Source organism: Podarcis melisellensis (genome assembly GCF_964234715.1).
Source record: "Podarcis melisellensis genome assembly, chromosome: 6".
In the NCBI taxonomy this organism is placed as follows: Eukaryota; Metazoa; Chordata; class Lepidosauria; order Squamata; family Lacertidae; genus Podarcis; species Podarcis melisellensis.
Genome location: NC_138538.1, coordinates 74867319 through 74891648, shown reverse-complemented (window position 1 = coordinate 74891648; position 24330 = coordinate 74867319). Strand labels below are relative to the sequence as shown.

Sequence of the window (24330 nt, the reverse complement as noted above, 5' to 3'; positions counted from 1 at the left end):
CTTTGAATACTGCTTCCATCATTCTACCCTCTTATTTCCAATACTCAGACAGGGAACGTTGCTTATGTAATCTAAATGGCACTACCCATGCTCAAAAGAGGAGGTTATCAGCAGACTTCTGGAAACCCCGAGGTTTAATGTACAATATTTTTTAAGACAAAGTAGCCTTTAGGGGTGAACCACCAAAACATCTCAGTGAGGACTGAGCATCTTCAACAGCCATAGAATGCCGACTTTCTGGTGGGAGGAAGACGACTGGAAAATGGGGAGATGTAACAGAATGCAGTATCCTGACCAGGAATTTTTCATGCTGCAGTATTTTTTGTTGCAAGTCCCACTTGTCCCAAATTCTCGTGGTCAGCAACAAGAATAGACATAGTGATAAGCATAAACTGTTGCCGCAAATGGCTGGACAACAAACTTAAGTGAGAGCCAAGAACGTGTGCAAGCTGAGGTACCTTCTCCATATCTTTCTCTTTTTTTGGCTAAATGGGAAAAAAAATCCTCAGCAAAAAAACAATAAATACTAAACTCTGCTCTACACTATGAAAAGTCACCTGTCTTTTAGGACCCATTTCCATTCATTTTTCAACAATGCCTGACTTATTAAAGTAACAAGTTCTTTCTCTCTTTTATTTTCTATCTACATTCCTCTAGCATTTTGTTCACATTTGCTGCCAAGTAAGCGAAGATGGTATCTGAGCTCTCACCCTCCAACCTGGGAGCTCTGAGTTTCAAAGGAACCCGATTCAATGGGAACATCATCTTTTGGCAAATTCTTCACAAACTCTGAGAACTTCTGTCCTGGGTCATAAAGCTTGGCACTCTCACAGAGGGACTGACAGTTAACTGGTAGAGACACAACCTGGGCATGCTGCATCTGGAACAGGTTAACTGTTGCCTGGGTGGAACAAAAAGATATTTGAAATAGAGTTATTTCAAGAAACAAAGGTTTGAAATATTCCCCGCATCTCTTAAAACTTACAAAAATAGGTCACAAATGATTTTTTTCCAGGTATTAAAAAACAACAACTAGCCTGTATGTCACCTATCACAATTACAGCTTTCTGTCATAGTTTGCTCAACTTTTCTTAAACTTCTCCATTTCCTTTCTGTCAGTATACTTAGGTTTCAAGAAAGCATGTGGATGCAAGATGTATTTATAGTTAAACCAATCTCTGTTTTGTGAGACTGATGGATAGAAGTCAGTGAAAGTGTGAATTTTGATTGCCTGTAGTGGTACTGGGTTTGGATCCAAAGAAGCATGAGTGTAATTCTGCTTACACAACAGGTTGTTCCCACCAAAGCTTGCTTAAGCCCCCTAAATGCCTGAAAAAACCCTTCCTAGGGTTTGGGAGACCCTCTAGCATAGCATGTGATGTAGGCACAGGGAGCTGTAATGCGAAGAAGAACTGGTAGAACTCATAGAAGCCACTTTGCACAAGTGAAACTGCATTTCACTCATGAAAGAATTGGTTTAGATAGAAACCAATGTTTTTTGGAAACTTTACTTAATCAGCAAGACCAAAAAAAGAAAGAAAACTATAAAATGTTGAAAAACTAAGTCTCTCGGTATTCAGAAATCTGAAGAGAGAATATAAACAAATTGCACTGATTGTAGTTGGTACACAGCAGTCTGACTAGAAGCCTCAAGCTTCCATATTTAGAAATGTGATATGGACCAGCCTCTCATCCAAGATGCTGCTTAGGTTGCCTCCCCCCCTTTATTATAAAGTTAAGGATAAATATGCAAGGCATAGCTGCAGAACAAATTTAATGCTAAAATTTAATGCCCTTCCATTTCGGTATCATCCACATTTACAAAAAAGCTGTGTCCTTCAATTCAACATAAGTTGATGCATGTCTTAACAGACAGAATGCATCATAGTACAGTTCATCCACTAAAGTTAAATAGCAAGTATGTATACAAAACAGATTTATCATCTAAGATTCTAGGCCTTTCTTCCCAAAGACAAATGGACACTTTATACTAATACACAACCTCATGAACTCTTCTGCTTGTCTTCCTTTTGTCTGCCTTCCATGAATGGCTTGCTATAATTAAGCTGTGGAAACTTATGTTATCTAGATAGATATTCCAATTTATGAAATAAATAACTTCATGGACAAACCATTCACAAACATATTTTGCCACATGTTGTGTGGAAGCTTGTCTAGTTTCATGAGATGTTTTGCAGCACTATTTAGCAATTCAGAGTGCTTGACATCATAGTACCAGGAAACCACTCAGTTCTGGATAGACTTCAAAAATGGGGTGCTAGGAACAATAGTATTCTATTTAATCTACTACAAACTATTATCAATCAATTCACAGAAGCTTTAAGTCAAAGGTAAGGCAGGCCAAAGCTGCAGCTCTATTTCCCCCCACTTGCCACTTTATGAGGTAAGGCTCTGAATGTTGGCTCACTGTTGTTTCAAGATAAAGGAACATGAAGAGATTCTCTACTTAGTACCAATGCACATAAAGAAAAACCAATGAATCTGGCATTTCTGATCTGCGACTCACAGTGGGAAAAGCAGAGAGCAGGGGGTGCACAAGACAAAGAGTTGCTGCAGCTCTTTCAGCACTGTGGAAAACCATTGTTCCCCATTACCTCTGAACTAGGCAAGTGGCTCTGTTTAGATAGTTCTCCAGACTACTTTTAAAAATTACTAATATACTGAATGAAACAATCATAGAGACACCATTAAGACGGTTCTGCAAACCACGGGTATGGATGATGAGCAATGAGTCATGGACTTGCCTGTTTCCCCTCTCTGCACGGCTTTCCTATCAGTTTCCTGTTTAGCATTGACCATGATTTTGTCAGGGCATCTGAACTGGCATGCTATAATTGCCAAGTCTTCCAAACCAGAATATGAAACCATGGTTTGAAGTGGGTTTCCAATCTTGGGTTGGAGACCGAACACTAAGCACAGCGTTCTAATTCAAGCAGCTTGGCAAACTATGGTTTGTGCTAAAACAATAAATGTAGAAGAAGCATGGGTTGTTCATGATCTACTATTACACCACAGCTTATAGGCTGGCCCAAATAAAACCAATATGATTGCTTTAGTCAATATACCAGCAGTGTTGGCCATAATGCTTCAGAGATATATATCAAATCATTTTCACACATGATATTCCAACAATAATGATTTTCTTCTAGTCTAGAACACAAGGAACACATTCTTACAGCTTTAAGTGTGAGGTCACACTGATAAACAAGTTCCCGTAGCTGGGTTAAGACATCACTTTTGAAATTTTCTAGATCATTTCGTTTTTCTTCAACTTCAGCCATGCTGGCTTTGAAATGTTCATTGGCTTCTTCAGCCTACAACAAATTAAACATGTAAAGAATGAGTGATGGTGAAGAAACTTCCTATTAAAATACCTGAAGAAACCCTACCTTTAGCAGTCCACAATAAAAGCACTTTATAATTTCATATGTACCAGCCAACATGTCCTATGAATCACATAATTCCAAGAACTAGTGTAACACTGCATTTCATTGCTAACATATCTAAAGAAGTTTTCTTACCTTTAGGAGAGCCTCCTCTTCAAGTTTACGTTTTTTCTCAAGTTTACTAACATCTTTAATAATACCCCCATTGGAGGTCAGATGCTCCTCTTCAGCACGAACAGTTGATGATTTTGCCTTTTCATACTCATCTTGCCGCTGAAGATATAATAGCTTTGCTTTTTTAACGGTGGATTCCAGTTCCTGCTGCTCATTCCAAAAGAAAGCATCTCAATATTAGCAGTTTCCATGTTGTAGAATAGTGAAATGCGACACATTATATTCTAACTCAAAGCTTGTTAATCATCATCATCATCATCATCAACATCATGACACTGAGCTGTGGGAATGGGAGTATGGGAAAGCATAGGAACTGGTGGCCTTTATGCCATAAATGTGAAGAAAATTGTAACTAGTGGGTTTTTCTTTCTTTTTAAAAAATATGTAAACTTTTTCAATGAATTACAGTAAGTAATGTATGCTGAATGCCTATATTGTATGCTCTGCAGGCAAGTTTGGAAGTTTAGAATTTCTATCTGAAACAAAGGGTGATGCCCCACATGGTATGAGTGAAGTCTTCTCATGCAATGGGGCTTCTCCTCCTGCACCTCCCTAAATCAGCTCCACAAGTTCCCCAAACCTAAAAAGCAGATTTTGGGGAACACATGGGGATGTTGGGAAAGAAGATTTCCATTGTGCAAGCAGATGGACATCCCTGAATGCCCCCCCCCCCGCAATATATTATGTTCAAATATACCAACCATTTTCTTTTGTTCTCGTTGCCAAAGCTCCTTGATCTCCTTCCTTTGTTTATCCAGTTCGCTTTTCCTTCCAAGGAGTGGCTACATGAGAGAAATCCAATGACTGCGTAAGGAAATGTCAATGACTAAAATATATATATGCCTGTGAACTATGCATGTAAAAATGCTTTTAAATAGAATTGGTTTTACCTGAACAAATTTATTAGTTTGGAGAGCTGATGCCGTTTGTTGCCAGAGCTGACTGTTCTCTACATCATTTTGGAATGCATTTATGAATATTGATTGGAATGGCATGTAATCCTGTAAGCCAAAACATGTAAATTAGTAGAGTATCCTTCTAGGTCAAATTCTCCCACTGATTTAAGTGGAAAAAGTGCTTTATACAGATCCGTGACAAAATTAAGTTGTTATATTACATCAATACCCTTACGTAAACCTTCATTCTATTAAGACAAAATGTTCAGTTAAAAAAAACCTAGTTCCAGAGTTGCACTTGTAACAATGCATAAAATATTGTAAAACAAAAGAAAAAAGTTTGCTTAATTTTTCTTACTTTCAAGTAGCAAAAAAATAAGCCAAAAGAATATTCATCAGAATTTAAATAGAAAAAACTACAAATAAAGGAAACAGCAAAGAAGAATTCAGTGGAACTTTCATAATCAACAGAAGTGTGTGTTATTAACAGTGCATTTTTATTAAGTGAACACTCACCTGAGGGCCAACAATAGCTTTAGTTGTTTCTGCCATTTTTGCCAGGCTTTTAGCACATTCCATTTCTGTAGGGAAGGAAGACCAGTTTCACGTAGTGAGTGAGAGCAGTAAGAGCAAGTATAAACTTCTCTGTAGTCTTCATTTAACAGTACACAGACACTATTTTGCTACAAATATTTCAGTCACAGGAAACAGGCAACAGTTCCATTCATTTCAGTGAACAGCTACTAATTTAGAAATCACATTACTGACAGTCTGTAGCACAATCCTGACAACAGATTTAATTCCATCATGACAAAGCTCATTAGGTGCCAGAAAGAACCACTCACCCAAGTTAAGCTTTTTCTCTACCCATGCAACTATATCCTTCGTGTATTTTGACCATGCCTTAGCATAGGACAGAGCTGATTCAATTCCATTATCGTTCCTTAGGAGAACGCTATCAATCTCTTCAGCTCTAAGGTGCCCTGAAAATAAAATGTCAAATGCAAAAAAGTGAATTTTAGACATGACCACACAGCAACAGCACAGCTTGTATCAGCCAACTGTGGAGACTAAAGCAGCTCTGATCTTGAGATTCTCTTTAAATGCTAGTTGACACTAAATTGAACTGACAGGGCTTTTAGAACAAATTAAAGGGTCACAGAATTAAATCTTAACAAATCATATGGCCAACATAAAACTTTCTTCTGTAATGAACTAAACAGGAAAAAATGTATAAATAGCTGAAGTTCATGCTACAACTTCCAATAACACAGAGGTTTTGTGATTTCAATGGGGCTAACTTCAGTTCTAAACACACTTCTGTTAAATACTAATAGTTTCCCCCATAGTAAAAAAAGAAAAGAAAGAAATTTTTAAAATTTGATTATTTCTACATTATTTCTACATGTCTAAAAACATAACAGAGACCAAGAACACTGTATGTAATGCTTACCTGTCCCTTGTACATCATCCTTTTCGTGCAGTGATCCCCCGGAATCCACAGAAAGATTTTCAAAAGACTAGCATTCAATAAAATGCAGCCTGTTAGCATCAGCTAAGCAAACAGACGATTAAACACTCAACATATACTAACTCTGTGGCGTTTTTCAATACTAACATAGCAAGAGAATGGAGTAGAATGCACTCCTGCCCAGTAACTCCATTCCCTTTTAAATCTACAATGGTTGAAAAAGGCAAGACAATTTAGGTACTGCAGTATAGAAAGCCTTTCAATGTGTCAAACATTTGCCTTTTAAAGCTTTGATGAAGCTGGTTACTTAACAAAATTAAGTTAACTATTCCCCCTGAATTCCCACAGAACTATTCCCCCTGAAAAAAATGGCTAATTTATGAATAAACTTGAAGCATAGTCAAAGCATGACCCCAAGTGTATTTTAAACTTTGCACAATATTCCTGAAAACATATTTTCAATTCAATAGCACAGTACCCTGTCCATTCAAAGTGGATGGAAAGGAAGCATTGTTGCCATTTTTCTCCATCAGAAAGAAAAATGCCCATTATGGTGTAAAAGCGAACAGAACCTCCCCCACATCCAAAAATAATAAATAAATAAAAAATTGGAAAGGAAAATACAAAATTGGACAAAAAAGATTATAAAATGCCCATAGGTAACCTTACCAACATGTACTACAATTTAAAATTAGAGATTCTAGCTCATATGAATCTGGACAATGATAACAGGCAAAGTCTATTAGGCATAAGAAAAAGCTTTTAAAATGTTCAGAATATAAGGCGAGCACTGGGAATGGTGTTAACAGCGTCATTGTCACAAAAATTCAACACGTGTTTGTTGCACATGTACAAAAACATTTTACAAAGCATCCCAAGAGCAATAAATATAGGTACAAGTAAAAGTATTCTATTTTCTCAGGAAAAAATGTACTGCAATTTCTATGCTTGCACAACAGATGCCAATTTTGGCAAAATGGTATGTGGACTGGGTGCAACAAATGAAGCATGAACATGCCTCAGTGGAAACAAAATCCCGTTTACATACAATGTGCCAATTGCTTGCAAGTTAAGCATATTAGAAATGCTTAACTTCAATTACACACCCCTTTCAGTCAATCAAGGGACCTCTCAATGTGACAGAAGGTAAAAAGATTAGCTTCTCCTCTACCAACACACTGGAAAACTGGCTGGCGACAGGTGATATTTTCAGAGAGCTGAAGGTGATATGATGGAAGCATCGCTGCACGCTGTATTTTTAGCACATTCTCTTTGGGGTGCTTCAAAAAGAGCCAACATAAAATTGCAAAATTTGTTTGATGAAATATTGCAGTGGGACAAAAGAAATGCATGAGAGGCAATGCCTCCAATATTACCTTCAACTCTTAAAAAAGTAGCCTATTGGGAACATGATAAAGAAAAAAGATGGCTGCCTCATAAAGTTGTGCTCATAAGGGTAGCCATCAAGGGTAGACTTCAGTAATCCTTCGTAATATGGTGCCCTGTGCAAGGCCAAAAATTAGAACCCCCAAATGGATCTTCTCAATTTTGCACTCCCTCGGCTCAGCACCCTGTGTGGCAGAACTGCCTGCACCACCCTATTAACACTTGTTTAGTAAGATTTTTTGCCAGTGACAGAGACCACATTGCTTATACCATTCCTCTAATGTTCCTTGAGACTTCCAGTTTTGTTTTGTCCCCCCCCCCCCAATCAGTTGGCTTGCTGCAACCAAGGTTTTCAAGCGATATCAATAGGACAATGCAATAAATGAGCAACACTTTAATTAACCCTAGTAAATTAGTTAACTCTGGTAACTAGTGCAAGTGGTACAACACAGGTGTAATATGCTTTAGCTACCTGGCCACCCATCAGTTGGGTAGCCATATTTTGTACCAGTCAAAGCTTCAGAACTATTGTTAAAGGCAGCCCCACATAGAGTGCATTATAATAGTCTAGCCTGGATGTCACTAGTGTGCATGGATAACTGAAGTAAGATCCATTCTCTCCAGACAGGGCCTCAGCTAGTGAGCCAGGCAAAGCTGGTAAAAAGCACTCCTGGCCACTGCTAGCACCTGAGCATCCCCAGTTAGCATCATCCATGTTCACTACCAAACTGCCAGCTCTTCAGGGGTCCACAACCCCACTTAGGACTAGTTGCATATCTCTATCTGGAGGAATCTGTTTCCCCAACCACAATATCTACATCTTACCTGGATTAAGCATTGACTTAATTTACCAAGTATCATTAAAGCAGCTGAAGCACAAGCAGGGCTTGAAAGTTACTTTTTCATCTAATACAATTTGACACAGTAATTAATTTGCAGCTTCCTACTTCGGGTCTACTTGGCCCAAGCACCTTAACTACTGTACTTTTGTGTAAAGAAACTCCAAAGAGAAGCTACTATAAATTAGGCCTTATATATATATTTACATCTAGGAACTACTTATTAGTTCTTAGAAAACATCAGTTTTAGATGTTCATTAGCGTATTTCTACAACAACAACAACAACAGCAACAACAACAACAAAACCATTTTAAACTGATCCTGCTGTATAGTAAAAAAAATAATGCTCTCTTCTATAATATTACTAAAAGCAAAATGTATTTTAACAACTTAAAAAAAATATTCACCCTACCTGACTTTGTCGAGATACGGGAAGACCCAATGTTGAGCTATTATCCACATCTCCCATAAGGAAGTCTGAAACACTGCCATGAGAACCAGAAGAAAATTCACTCATGCTTTGCCCTGCTATACAAGAACAAAATGTCTACCTAATACTCAGAACAGACAACCACATGGGAATGTTCAGTGTTTATTTAAGGAGTAAGGTAAGTAAAAAATAGATACAAAACCTAGATGTGGAACTATTTTACTACAAATTATTTTGAACACTGGTAGTTCAATATTTGGTTCACTGAAATTAGAGTCAATCAAACTGAGAAGGCAAGAGTATATTTTCCAGCCATTGGGTAGACATGGAAAGCATTCAGCTGTCATGTTAAACTATGGCTCAGTGAGATTTGAGCGAGCCTGGCTACCTCCCAGGCTCATATGCTTCCGCTCTCCTCATGCTGGGCAGCTGGGAGGAGTCTGGAAGCATCTGCTTTATGACACTGTCTAGTGCCATCAGAACCAGAACTGTGATTAACATTAACTATGGTTGAATAAACCAGGTTCAGAGGTCACAGTTTGAAATTGGTCTGCTTAAAAGTAATCCAAGTAAACCTCTTGTACAAGAGGAGGGCAGGAGAAGCACACAAGTGTGTGTGGGAGACTATGCTCTTCAATATCTTGCATTAGCATGTTTCTACAACAACAACAAATTCATTTTAAATCATTGTTCAGTAAGATGTCCAAACACAACCATAGTTTCTTAATTTCCCCTTAAGGTACCTTCGCAATTACTGGAGCAAATAGGCAGAGCTACTGTGGGAAATGATTATGAAGAAGCAGTCACAAGAAAGGAATGGACCAGAACACAATGAAATTAAGTTTCTCAGCTAGAGTGCTTTACAAATACCCATTCTTTCTCATATTGTAAGAGCAGCATCTACGTAGTTCAAAACAGTATTGGCAGGGGGACAAGTAAAGTATAGACCAACAAATAGACAAATGTGTCACATTGCAGCAGAGTTCAAAGAAGGTGAAACTAAGGTGCTTCAGGAAACAAACCAAACAGTTACCGTAATTATTTTTTACTCACATGTTGCCAAATGTGAATGCCAGTGTGTCAATAGAAGAGAATATCTCACTTAGGACTTCTCGCTTGTTTTCTTCATTAACTTCCTTGAAGTTTACAGCTAAGGAAGAAAACAAAGAAGAGTAGATTAATCAGATTTTACTTTCACAGGCCATGAAACTGCTTCCAAGTCAAACCACAGGGCTATCTATATAACCTGTTGAAGTAATAATTATGGGGAACATAGAACATCTATAAATTTGACAGTAGCATCTAGGTACGCAAATATTCATTAAATGCAGTATACTGATACTATATATTCTATTTCAGTATCTCTGAAGCCTGCTTTCTACAATTTTAAACTACATTTACCTATATTACTATGAGACCCTCTTCAGGAATGCCATGTTAAAATGACTATGTGTGAAAACTGACAATGTAAAACAATGTTAAGTTTCTGCGCTTACAAAAGCTGCTTAAGGACCTGAGAATTCTCTACATCTCATGACAAGAAGGGAAGTATAACAAATTCCCTTAGCAAAAGACTTAGATGTGGTAACTGTTTTTCAGAGATAGGAAAACAAAATATAATCTCCGTAAAGGAATAATACCCCATAATAGATCAGTCTAGTTAGGGCTACACCAAGATTATGGAAATCTTTTTCTTTGCAGGAATTACAGAGTAGGATGGGAATAATGCCTCATTTGGATTGGTACTGCATCACAGAGGGAGCAGGATCAATCCTTTCCCCTTGTGCTATTTACCAAATAGAAATCATACAACCTCTCTCCTAGGCATAATTTTCTATTCATCCTATTCCTTCTATTCCTTCTTTCCTATGCACTTAATCAATTATTGCAGATTTTTAATGCATTAAATGCATTTAAACTGTATCATTTCCCCTAAACTATGCATTTTGTCTACATTATTTCCCTAAAATATGTAGTTTTGCATGTTTTCAATTCACATACCCCTAAAATACACATTTTTTGTACACATTTTCCCCAAAATATGCTTTTGTGCATATGTTTTGAAGCAAAACTGCATGGGAAAATTCGGAGAAGTGCATAATCTGACTGATAACCACATTCTGATCTACAAAAAAAAGTCTGGGACTGGCAATTAGGGTGACTCATTAAAAATGTGGACCAAATTCATTTTTTTCCATCTGTAATCTCTCTTTCTCAAGCTGCTATTTGCTCTATTGTGGAAAATGTAGAGGCACAGTCAGTGTCACTCAAGGCAGGGTAAACAGCAGCTTTGGTGTGTTCAGTTTACATCCCAATCATTTCCTATTGACCAAAATTTCAAGGATACTAGAGATGCAGTCCCAGTCCCATCACCTAATCAAGTTTAGGCCTGAGATTCATTACTACTAAAATGTTGATACCTAGGAAGATGGGCACATATGGCACTCCTCAAAACAGTTTCCATTTTTCACAGATAGCTGCTTGAAAACAGTTTGTTTGCAAAACAGTGGGGGCTCGGGGTGGGCAGCATACACTTAGAATTAAGGAACAGGGTTGCTCTAAGCACATGCTCTGCTCAGGAATTTTATTTCAATACCATAACAAAGTTCACAATCCTTTTACACAAGAGTTCGCTCCTGATTCTCCCCCAGCAATATTTCTTCATTTCAGAAGCCTAATTTAGGAGGGAGAATGTTATTTTTATGCTAGTGCTAAATGTTAATTGGAATCCTTACTGATCTATCTCAAACCATTGAGTGATCTACCAGCCGATCTCCATGTACTTTCTCCCACTTCTGCTTTGCAAAACCTCTTACCGATCACAGTAAAATGAACCAATTGGAATCAAATCCTAATCTTCAGTTCAATTTTAAAAATGAAGTATAGAAGAAAAATCATTGGAAGTATAATTAGAAGTTAGAAATAGTAAACTTGTTAGAAAGAAATTTATTTGGAACACGATCATGTAGCTTACATCATGAATTGTGCAAAAAACCTAAAGTTTCCTGCCAGGTGTGTAAACACAAAAAGATAACAAATATACTAAGCCGGATATTCCATTAGACTTCCTCTGTGAAAGGAAGAGTTTTTCCAGTAAATTGATACAAATTAACTCTCTAGTAATTATACAATACTATGATAAGCTAATGAGCTACTTAGACTACATGGATTTTAACAGTTAGACAGACAGATATTTTAGGTGTGGTGGAAGAGGTTTCATCATACATTCTAAGTCCTGAAAACAATGCCTCGGCATTCATTGAATATGCACCAAAATCACTTCTGCTAAACTTTAGAATGTATGTTTGAATTCATCATAAGCATTTTAACAAATGAGTCTTGAACTAAGCAATCCTCTATTGCACTGATAATTATTTTCAGTAAGAAAAATGTAAAACTTTCAACATGCCAGGTATCATCAACTACTGTCAGTTTTGTTAAAATTGCATGCTTCCCTTGTATAATATTCAAGCAATAAGCCTTCTCCTTGAGAAAAATGTATATATAGCTGCACATTACAATACTCCTAACACAAATATAAATCAAGATTTAAATTTACATTAGGCAATTGGAGAAAAATTCTGTCAGGAAATCAATTTCCAAACTTCAGACAAATGGTTAACTATGAAAATTAGAAGGCCAGGAAATAAAGCAAGAAAATGCAAAGTATAACATACAATGCAAGTTGTTTAACTATTTTTCTCTAAATATATGTTGCCAGAAGAAATGCACACACTTTCCTGTTCTGGAAGCAATTCTTCATTGCTCCATTTACGACACAAAACATTTTTGGAAGTCAGTAGCAGTGAATTCAGTAACTTAGTTCCATTATGTTTATTTAGGATTGCAGCCCTATGTTTATAATCTGAAATTCCAAACAAGATAAAGATTGTACATTTATGTTTTCTACAAACAGGCAAGCAGACAAATGTAAGATATAAAGTGCAAGATTCCTACCTTCTTCCTGAAACATCTCCCTCCAAAGATTCCTATAGCCTTCCTTTCGGCCATTACTGGCACACTGATATTACTTAACATCAGCTTTGAACAGAGTCTTTCCCCAGGACATCCTGGCTGCACACAATAGCACGGACAACAATGAGTAGTAGTACTGTTTCTATGTCTGGAAATGGCAACTATCTTTGCCTCTACATTTTCAAGTGAGCACACAACTTTACAGAAATGGGAAGGATTAATGTAAACATATGGCACCAACCACCATTTAAAGAAAACAAAACCACTATTCAAAGACTTATATAACAACTTGGCATATCAATCTAAAGGAATACTTGTCAACTACGTAATAAATTTTCTAACTGTATATTTTTCTAAATATTCACTGATTTAAATGTATGCGCTATAGAATACTACCAGGTTGCCCTTTTTTTCCAGGGCAAAGACACCAGAAACTTGAGATTACTGCACTTTGCAATTGTTATTTAACAAGTGTTTGTTAGTAAAGCAAATTCACATTTCTTTAGCTGACATGTTTGAAGTTTCTTAAAAGCTTCAACATTTTGGAATCCAAGATGTTAAAAGTCTTTACATTTCCCCTAATTATATATGATTGGGGGTTGTTGTTTTTTAAAAAGTAACAGGATGTTCGAAGAAAAAACAGATACAAGTGGAGAGTAATGAAAGGGTGTGGCAGGGCAGTGGAATTGCTAATTTTGGAACAAACCACAAACTTCATATCATGTCTCCAAGGCCTCGTACAAGACTTTTCACTTAAGTTTTGCCTTGTGATTTTAAGCTTTGGATCTCATGCCAGTCTCCTGAAAAATTTATCTCTTCATGGTATTGCAAAATAAATGCTCTCGGGAATTGCAATTTAGTTAACAATCACTATCGTAACTCTCCCAGGCCTCTCTGTTTTATCACAGTAACCACAACACTCACTTAGGTAACCAAATGAAAGAACAAACACACTTACAGGAGATGTATCAGTTTTTTATAGTTACATTATGCTTATTATTTTACGAGAACAATTTATAAATGCAAATGGCATTTCAAAAGTGTTAATGCTAGGCCCCAACAAAAGATAAATTTTATATGGATAATTTAAGTAGTAACAATAGGAGTTTTATCACACGTAGCTAACACAAAAGAAGTCTACCTTGCATGCTTGAAGGCAGGCCCTGACTTCAATGTGACTAATTTTAAAACTCCTTTAGGAATATAGATCCAGAATGTAGACTGTATCCTTCAACAAATCTGCTACAAATGAACAGAACTGGTTGATTATGTGTAACTTTGTGTTTTTATATTGTAAACAGCTCTATGATCCTCAGATGAAGGGTGGTATAAAACTTGAATAAATAACAACTGTTATGGCTCTTCATCTGGTCAGCTAAACAACAAAGGATGCTGCCTTTTACTGAATCAGACCATTGGTCAACCTAACTAGGGTTGCCATTTTCTGAAGAGCAAAAAAGAGGAGACATTTGCTGACTTCTACTTTTAACTATGGATCTCTAAGACAACTCTCATTTTAAATACCCCTACTATATGTAGGCTATAGAAGCTGTGATATACTGCTAGTAGCAATGTTTTTAACTCTAAATAGCCCACCGGACTAGAGAAGCAGGCACCACAACTACAAATACCCATGTGACCATAACACTGGCTTACAGCCGCCGCTCTTCATTGCCCTGGGGAAGAGGACACAGGCATGCTGCAGAGTGCCCCCATTCCATTCATGAAAAACGGCAGAGTGGGAGCATGAGACATGGGGCTTTTAAAATTGTTTTTATTTTTATTTTTTAAAATCAGGTTACTATAAACAACAATAAAAAACAACACCCCCCCAAAAAACCTGGACATTTTGCCAAATTTTAAAAATCTGCCCAGACAGAAATGTTAATCCTGAAAAGGAGGACGTGTCCTGGAAAAAGAGGACATGCAGCCACCCTAACTAACTCAATACTGTCCACACTGACTGGCAGCAGCTCTCTGTAGTTTCAAACAAGGGATGTCTCCAGACTTACCTGGAGATATCAGGGATTGAACATGGACCTTTCTTCATGCAAAGCAGGTGCTCTACCAGCTGACCCTTCTATGGTTCCATTCCTAAATAGAGTAACATCTGAACTTTCTAGAGCTAGGCAAAAGTTTTGGCAGAAAGTAAACCCCCAACCCTCATAATAAAGGCTTAAAGATATGTAACTCCTGCCATCTTACTCTGTTGCTCAGCACCTACACAACGAAACACAAGCTTGAGAGCTGGTCAAATGACATCTGCAGCAGTAAAGGAGGGCATGTTATGTCACTGTACAGATGAACTGTTATTTTTAAATTCTCTGTGCAGGACTACATATGGCACAATAGTAGCCTTGGCATTGATGTAGACTGTACTGAAGATGGTGCAGAAGACAGCAATGAGGTAGTCACGGTTTGAGGTCAAAAGGGATTGCACCTTGCAGCAACAAGGCTATAACGGTGGTAGGAGCTGCTTTCTTGGCTGTGGTGGATAGTATGGCGTGAGGTGGTTTCAAAACCATTATTGTCACTGGGTAGTGCCAGCAAGGCTCTCTCTACCCTGAAAAAGGAGATCTGCTTCAGTGGTAGCATCATGACAAGCATTTCCATCCCTGATGAAAATAAGATTCACAGTGCTAGGGCTAATGAATTAAGACTATTTTTTAAGCAGAGTTGAGGAAACTTTTGAGGGGCCCAAAGATAAGATGTGAAAGCCTGACAGACACACTCAAAAATCTGGAGGAACAGTAAAAAAAAGTTATTAAATAATTTATCTTTTGGGATGTGTGAAATGCTTTAAGACACTTTTTACTCACCCCAAAAATACTATTTTTATGTAAAACAGTACACAACATTTGAGAACAATTATTTCTTTGTGTTATAGACATATGCTTTGAGTCTCAAATATTCAAATGTAAGATGCATTTCTGAACCTAGAACACATGGTGCCCTCAAAGACATGGTTGGATTGCAACTTTTATCACCTACAATCATTGGTTCTGTTGTATGGAGCTGATGAAAATTGCAATCTAACAATATCCGAAGGGCACCATATTGGCTGCCTATGATTTATGGGGTGATACTATGTTCACGAGAGGAGCATGCAGGGCCTTTTTTGCTTATGAATTGCTGCTTGCTTTGTTATGGTGACCTTTAACATCTCCTGTCCCTTTGGCTGGCCCCTCTCTTGTGATCAATCTTTCCACCTCTCTTCCAATATCTGTGACATGGACAGCCTGCTACAAAATATCACAATCCTATATGCATGTCTACTCAAAAGGAAATCCCATTGGGTTCAATGTTGGCAACTCAGGCATTTACAATATTGAGGTTGCAATCCTCTGTGTACTTACCTCTTATTTCTGAGTAAATTATTTGGCTGAGTGATTTAGATGGTGCAGCAATGAAACTGCTATGCCAGAAAGTATGATTTTATGTTAAGTTATAAATTTTTTGTTTTAAAGCAGTAAAATAAGTTTTGGCTTGTAAAAAGAAGAAGTCACTATTGCATATATTGAGGAACGCGGGTGGCACTGTGGGTTCAAGCACAGAGCCTAGGACTTGCCAATCAGAAGTTCGGCGGTTCGAATCCCCGTGATGGGGTGAGCTCCTGTTACTGGGTTCCTGCTCCTGCCAACCTAGCAGTTCAAAAGCACGTCAAAGTGCAAGTAGATAAATAGGTACCGCTCCGGCGGGAAGGTAAACGGCGTTTCCCTGCGCTGCTCTGGTTCACCAGAAGCGGCTTAGTCATGCTGGCCACGTAACCCAGAAGCTGTACGTTGGCTCCCTCGGCCAATAAAGCAAGATGAGCGCCACAACCCCAGAGTCGCCCACAACTGGACCTAATGGTCAGGGGTCCCTTTACCTATTGCATATATTTAAATTTTCCCCTAAGTTTCCAACCCCCCCCCCCAAAAGTACTTTCATGACTTCAAAATGTATGGAAGTTCTACTTATGTTAAGTCAGTGGCAGATGATGTCATCTCTTCTCTCCACCTTCTTCCTCTCCACCTGATACAGCTGGAGGAAGGGAAGATTGCTCTTGCCAGTGGTCTTCAACTGAACTTGAAGAAAGCTTCCCGCATCCTCATTCTATCACTCCATTTCAGCTTCCATTTCTATTTTTCTCCTCCTCTTGGGCTTCCTCCAATGACATGATTTTGGCAAAGTGCTGTATGTGGGTCCAAGGACCACAGACTGACCACTGCTGATCTGCACGAATCCTGTGTTGTTTTGTAGTTCTGATAGCATGATGGAGACCCAATACTGATGGAGCTCCCTGGATATTCTGAGGCAGGCATGCTATTTTGGCTGCAATGATAGTAAGCCTCTAGACCAGGCGCTAAGAGCCAGTGGCCCATGGGGTAGATGGAGCCCATGAAGGCTCCCCATATGGCCCATAGTATTCCCTTGCTCCCAAGCAATTTGGCTTGAAAAAAGCCAACAGAACTCAACAACAAAACCCTTCCCAGCTGCAATCTTCATTTTTAAAAATTCCCCCACTAACAACTGGATTTATATAATGTGTTTGAAAAGTGAAATCTAATTGCTATGGGAGGGGAAGCAACATACTGCATGCATGTGCATGGATGAGCATTGCAGGGGATTGGACAGGATGAACCTTGGGGTCCTTTTCAACTGTGATTCTATGTGCTCCATGTACATATGAAGACATATGTACTCTGTCAAGTCTGCCCTGTCTACATAGGTTCTACCACTTTTGTTTTGACCGTACCCACTGTTGGCATGTGCCTCTAGCTTGAAGGTTAGCCATTAGATATGTGGCTTTGAAACTGTAAGGTTCCCTAGTCTTAGTCTAGGGTTGGGTTGGGTCCCCAGCTGTTTTTGGACAACAATTCCTATCTTCCCTGACCAGTGGCCCTGCTAACTAGGCTTGATCAGAGTTGTAGTCCAACAACAGCTGGAGATCAAAGTTTGGGAAACCCTGGTCTAGTCCCAAGAAAAGGAAAGAGCTTTCTCAATTTCTCCAGGATCAGCTAAAGGGGAAAACCAAGTCTGAGTATCTTGCAGAGGCTAGGTTGAACATGCTTATTAAATGGCACTCTCGAGAACTGGCTGATGATCAGCAAAGCTCCTGAGAACTGGTATTTGTTAATAATAGTAGTCTCACAGTTTCACAACAGTTTCACAACATAGTTGTTCTTACACTTGTGGTTTCTCTTTCCCGTCTTGAACCCAAAGTTATGCAACAACTGTTCCTCCAAATAAGCTGATAAACCCTGTACATCTAGCTTCAATCCTACACAACAATATACATACAAGTTACCAGCATATCACATATTTCAAATACAGGTGGCGACCATTCCGCACAGGCATTCTGTTCCCAGCTACTGTGTGCTTCAGCGGAGTGTTCCCCAGCCCATTACACCTTGCCCTGCCCCCATTCTGCCCTCTTCTAAGTACAAAATAACCCACATGTTAGCAATCACGCGCCAACTGGACGCATCTTCATTGGTCGCTACCTGTACAGACATAAATCTCACTGCCTAAAATGAAAACATGCAACACAAATAGACTGGTACTTTTAATTTATAGCAGTAAATGACCTTTTTCTCACTGAGCAATTTGAGTGTATTGGTCTGAGTAAAGACTTGGATAAGCTGAAACATTAAACAAAGATCCCTCCAGAATCACTATGAACAAGCTAAGTCCTGAAGTTCTGTTGTAGTACAGAGCTGTTTAAAACAGTGTTAATTTAACTTTGTAAGCCTACAAAGTTTGCAGTCTAGCATGCACCTGCTGTGTGCTAGCAAGAGAGGAATAGCTCTGTTCCTCATTTAGCAGTCCCCCACATGTCTGAGGGATTGGTTTGGGATTTCCCTCCTCTGGCAAATTATATGGTTGAGTGTCTCTGGAAGTAAATACAGGAGAAGTGCTAACAGCAACATCTGTATTACATCACAAGGCAACTTTACTTACTATATCAAGTTGCAAAAGTTCTCCTTTTCCTTACCTTTCACTTTTGCGATGACTGTTCCTGCAGCACTTAGAATATCAACTGAATTAAGACATTGGTGCTTGCTAATGATTGCCTTTAGCACACGCAGGAGTTCGCCTAAACGTTCATGAACAACATGATGCAGACAATCTTGTTTTTCTGAAAAGGAAAGAAAAAAATATTTAACTATAAAAATCTACATGAAGCACTGCAAATATGTTTTACCCCTGATATCATGAAAGTTTAGTCATGTGGACCAGATCTATTTTGCCTTCATAAACTAGTTCCTGCTTGAAATGTGTAAGAACAAGTGTTGCATTTCAAACAGAGTGTAAAGAATCATTTGGGGTACAATTCTACAGTTCTTTGGAAAGGCAGCGCAGGAGTAATTGGAGATATCAGATGTATTATTTAATAAAGACATTTCTATCATTTTTAAGAATCCCAAAACAGCATTCAACAGTAAAAGAATGCAATAAAGAAAAAAAACATATCCATAAAAAAATAGAAGACCATCATTACAGTACTATAGCCATTAAAAACTGGCATCAATGGTGAGCGAAAGCATTGGGCGAAGAGGAAAAATAAGCAATGGACATAGATCATTGTTTCTGCCTGCCATACTGCAGAGAGAAGTTCATTCCACAGCACAGGTGCAACCACAGATAAAGGCCCATATCCATGTTGCCTCAAAACGGAACTTTGCAGGTTGCAACACAACCAACAGGGTCTCCTTCAGCCACAGTAGTGATATAATGAGTCTATAGGGTGGCGGAAGCGGGGAGAGATGCTCTTTCAGGTAATATTATATTGAGCTATTTGGGGCCTTATATGTTAATAAAATAACCTTTAACCCAGCTTGCTAACAAACCAGCAAGCAGTGCAGCTCTTTCAGCACATGTGTTATACATGCTGGGAAAGGCCCCTCACTCAGCAACCAAGCCACTTCATTCTGGGTCAGCTGCAACTTCCAAACCAGCCTTAAGGGTAGCCACACAAACTGGCGCAGTCTTGAGGTTGGTTCTAGTTGGCTAAGCTAATCCTATCCAGAAACAGGCATCACTGGTGTACTAGTTGAAGCTTGTGATGAGCAGTCCTCACCACTGAGGACACTTGGGCCTCCAGTGAAAGCAATGGAACCAGAAGCATGTACTTGTGGGTCTGGCTCTATTCCAGCATAAAACTTTGCATCAATCAGGCTTGAGGTCATTTAAAGAGGTAGCAGTATTTTATTAATTGCTTAAGCTGTTAGCCAGAACAATGGATCAACTCCTCACTACACAAAGACACTAAAAAACTAAAATCAAAGGTGTAACACACACACACACACACACACACTCTCTCTCTCTCTATATATATATATTTATATATTCAAGGGGATATATTCAATAATAGGGTTCTTGTACAGCAGATATGTAGAAGTAGGGATTTTGGAAGGCACAGATAGTCATGTTGCCCTACTAAAGGGGACTTTAAAAGCAGTACCAGCCAAAGTGTTATCGTTAAAAAGAACTTGAATGCTTTACTGAATTATGTTTAATTGTTTTATATGGATTTCCTAACTTTAAATTGTTTTCAGAAGTTTCTATACATCACACAGAGAACAAGAGTTACTCAGTGTCTGCTAAATGAAAAAAAATCAATAATGCTGACAACTGCCTATCCAGATACAAGTTTTTGTAAACAGATACTGGCAAGGTCCACCGGGCTAAGGCCCAAAAATGAGCTTCTTGAGCTCATTTTGCTCACCTCAAAGGGAAATGCAAGTATCAGAAGCTCAATAATTCTCTGCAGTTCTGATTAAAACCAGAGCAAGAACCCTGGCTAAGCCCTGCTTTGAACAACTACTTCAACCCAACCCCTGCAAGTACCCTTTTGCCCTAAAGAGTATCCTGCTAATGTTTGGAGGAAGGGAGAATTCCCAGTCAAGCAGACTTCCTCAAACCAGCCCCCTATAGAAATTGCAAGTTGGGACGATGCCGTTGCACTCAGGTCCTGGTTTTGAGCTTCCCATGGGCATCTGGTTGTCCACTATGAGAAGAGGATATTGGACTAAATGGGCCATTGGTTTGATACTGCAGAATCTTATTATGTTCTTGAAACACCTATTGCAATGCCTTTCGGGCTGCTTTCAAAGGATGCCACAGGTCAAACTGAGGGGGCAGGGAAAAATTGACATACTGAATTTAGGTAAGATAGTGTTTCTCTATTGTTTGGCCTATTGAGTTGTTTGGAAGGGATGCCCTTGGCAAACCTGTTTTGGGGGTACCCCATATCCAACAGGAGAACCTCTTTCCCCAAAAGTCACCTCCATGGAGGGTAGACATTTGACCCAACTCCCAGTTTTACTAAAGTTCAGCCACTCATAATTCCATAGTTTCTTTGCCTCCATTTTCTCATTGAAAAGAGGCCGAGAACTAGTATCAAAGCATAAATCTCTGGATAATAAGCAACTATTGCAATAGTATATTGCAAAATAGTTGCAATAAGCAACTATTTTACTTTTAAAAGACGTGGCGTAGCGTGGGTTGTCAGCACCCAGGGCAAGGCAAGTAATTTGACCCCCTAACCCGTGGATTTGCGCCCCCTAACCCTAACCCCCAGATGTTGCGCCCGGTGCGGCTGGCCCCCGTGCACCCCCCACGCTACGCCACTGACTGAAGGTGGCCCTGTTTAGGGAAGTTTTTAATGTTTGATGCTGTATTGTTTTTAATATTCAGTGGCTGGGAAAACCCAGCCAGATGGGCGGGGTATTAATAATAATAAAAATAAAATATTTTTATTATTTTTATTACTATTATTACTATTATTAATTGTTTGCTCTGCTTTCACCTGCCATTTCACTCATCAAGAATTGTGATATTGTCCCACTGTCTTTGGTCAGTGGTAGGGCTTCTCCTAGGCCATGGGTCTCTGCAGGTGCAACCATACCGACTCCTGCCATGTCTTGACATGGAATAAGAAATATAATTATGCATATTGAGGAACTTACTGTTTTAGAATCAGACTGCTTTATTGTTATTGGCTTATAATGCTATGCATTGAAGAACAGTGTAAATAATAATTTATATGTAATAACTAGTACGGAAAAAACTAGACCTGCACTACAACCAACAACTTTAACCTGTTCAGCCAGACAAAATTAAACACAGCAAGATAAAATATCTTCCTGAATGAAACAAATTATGGGCATAGCTAAAACAAATGGGAATTTGAAGAAATATCTGCAATACAGAAATTCTAGTTTTGAAACTTTACCTGCATTCCAATTTGCTTTGCCACCATAACCCTTTCTTTTATTCACAAGTCTAGATTTAGCAAGGCAAAACGATGGCCTTCCTGAATGAAACTTCAACAGAAAAATCACAAGCAAAAAAGACAAAACTACTTTATTACAGTAAGCCAGGGAGGAACAGGATGGTGAAAATTCCACCTCTGAATAAATTTCCACATATTCAGTTCCTAGAACAACAATTCAGCCTTCCAATGTTTGAAGCTGAAACATTACGATATAAAACATTTCCCATAAATACTTCCTTTATGGAAATATTATCATGTAGAAAACAATAAATGCTTTACCACACAAGTAGCGTACTAGAAAGGCTTTGACCTTTTCAGTTAAAATATCATGAAATTTTAGTAAGGTTTTACACATCAGATAAAGGTAAAGGTAAAGGTACCCCTGCCCGTACGGGCCAGTCTTGACAGACTCTGGGGTTGTGCGCCCATCTCACTCAAGAGGCCAGGGGCCAGCGCTGTCCGGAGACACTTCCGGGTCACGTGGCCAGCGTGACATCGCTGCTCTGGCGAGCCAGAGCCGCACACGGAAACGCCGTTTACCTTCCCGCTGGTAAGCGGTCCCTATTTATCTACTTGCACCCGGAGGTGCTTTCGAACTGCTAGGTTGGCAGGCGCTGGGACCGAGCAGCGGGAGCGCACCCCGCCGCAGGGATTCGAACCGCCGACCTTTCGATCGGCAAGTCCTAGGCGCTGAGGCTTTAACCCACAGCGCCACCTGCGTCCCGTACACATCAGATAGCAAGAATCAAATGTCAGTTGATAATCTTAAAAACTTGTTGAGATGCTGCAATTATTTTCCAGTTTCAGACACAGAAGCCCCAAGTTGGTGTTAAACACACAATTTACCTGCTTTCCAATACCTTTGTCTAACAAATATTAACTCACAATAATGGCCTCACAGTTAATAGATTCCACCCATCCAAACACAAAATAAAGTTCCATAATCAAGCTTGTCAGCTTCAACACAACTTCCTGCCAAGTCAGTTTCAATTACATTACATGCAGTTGAGAAAAGCACTGTTGTCTACATAGGTTCTACCAGGTCTTCTTTTGCTAGACACTGTTTATGAGACTCAAACAATCTATCACCCATGGATGATGTCAAAAGGGTGTGAGTCCAAGACCCCCTGTAAATGAGTTCTTTAAAAATATTTTTACCAAATTAATAATGAATAATAAAAATGATTCAAATATAATGTAGAATCGTTGCTGGAAAAGCCTCTGAGAAGGTAGACTTGAGAACTGCAGTTCTCACCATACCCACTTTTACACTTTTGCCTCACCTAATTTTGCACTTCAGCGCGCGCGCACACACACACACACACACACACACCAGGGTTGACCATGGGTCAATGTGTCCCCTGACCTGAAAACAAATGGCCACTGCTTTTGCATCTGACTTTTCTCATTCCTAGTGCCTACATAAGAGCTCTACTCTCAATATGATCTTACCAGGCTTGGGTGCAATAACACCTCGTGTGTCAGAAATCATGTTCTCATTAATGTAACCTAAAAATAAATAGGGTTTTTGATCCCCAGCCCAAAACTATTGGTTCACATTGAATTGATTTTTAACTGTAAACCCAAAATCTCTCTCCCTGTCATATTGTGGGAATAGCAAGTATGCATAAACAAGATTATAGAGTTATCTCCTCTAAACCAGTGGTGGATGTGTGGATGAAATTGAACTCAAAGCTACGTACTTCACAGCCATGTCTGTCACTTTCAGATCTACCATACTTTTCTGTGTATAAGATGAGGTTTTTTTAATGATAATATATATTTTAAAATTGGGACTCGTCTTATACATGGATAGTGCAGAGTGGGGACAGGGGATTGGTTTGTGCCACGAGCAGGAGATTGTCAGCGATGATAGGGTAGCTGATTGGTGGCTGCGGCAAGTGTTGCTGTTGATTGGTTGCTGTAGCTGCAATTGGGCAGGCGACTGGCGGCTTCTGCACCGTGTTCATTTAGCAGCGTTGGTCAGGCGGGGGTGAGCAATCTCCCCCCAGAGGGACAGAGATAGGGGGGAGTCTTATACACGGGGGTAGGGGTTATACATGGGAAAATATGGTATGTCCTGATTCAGAGAACCTTTTCTTACTCTCTGCACCTGATCAGTCAGCCATGCTGCATTGCAACCTATTTTCAAATTTAAGAGCACATTGACAAACTTGTATCACAGGGAGCCAGGTATAGGAAGAGATAGGTATAGGTATAGATGAAAATCTCTACCATAAATGCACATCCTCTCTGAACGTTTGAGATTTTTAATGTAAACCTTCAAATTTTAATACTAATTTGGTTATTACAAAGTTGAAATGTTCAGTATAGTCCAAGTCACAGCACCTCAATTTTCTCTCCCCGACCCCAACCGAGACATGGGGGGGGGGATAAAGTTTGACATTATAAACCAATATTTAAAAGGAAGAACAAACGCTGAAACTAGAGCCTTGAAAATATTAATACACGGAAATATAATTTTTCTA

The 24330-nt window shown here is 39.0% G+C and overlaps 1 protein-coding gene across 4 annotated transcripts in view; it reads right to left on the bottom strand.

Moving 5' to 3' along the window:
* The window catches only part of ARHGAP29 (Rho GTPase activating protein 29), a 110105-nt gene that overhangs the window by 13389 nt on the left and 72386 nt on the right, over nucleotides 1-24330 (bottom strand). For 3 of the 4 annotated variants that reach the window (XM_081914114.1, XM_081914113.1, XM_081914115.1), the window contains exons 3-13: nucleotides 18557-18700; nucleotides 9658-9754; nucleotides 8587-8659; nucleotides 5931-5997; nucleotides 5323-5460; nucleotides 4994-5058; nucleotides 4472-4582; nucleotides 4283-4363; nucleotides 3543-3728; nucleotides 3198-3335; nucleotides 711-901 (exon numbers count right to left, since the gene is read on the bottom strand). In XM_081914114.1, coding sequence (XP_081770240.1) covers nucleotides 711-901; nucleotides 3198-3335; nucleotides 3543-3728; nucleotides 4283-4363; nucleotides 4472-4582; nucleotides 4994-5058; nucleotides 5323-5460; nucleotides 5931-5997; nucleotides 8587-8659; nucleotides 9658-9754; nucleotides 18557-18700 — 1291 coding nt within the window. Of the gene's footprint in view, nucleotides 1-710; nucleotides 902-3197; nucleotides 3336-3542; nucleotides 3729-4282; nucleotides 4364-4471; nucleotides 4583-4993; nucleotides 5059-5322; nucleotides 5461-5930; nucleotides 5998-8586; nucleotides 8660-9657; nucleotides 9755-12561; nucleotides 12816-18556; nucleotides 18701-24330 lie in introns of those variants that run through there. The other variant, XM_081914116.1, reaches the window with a different exon arrangement.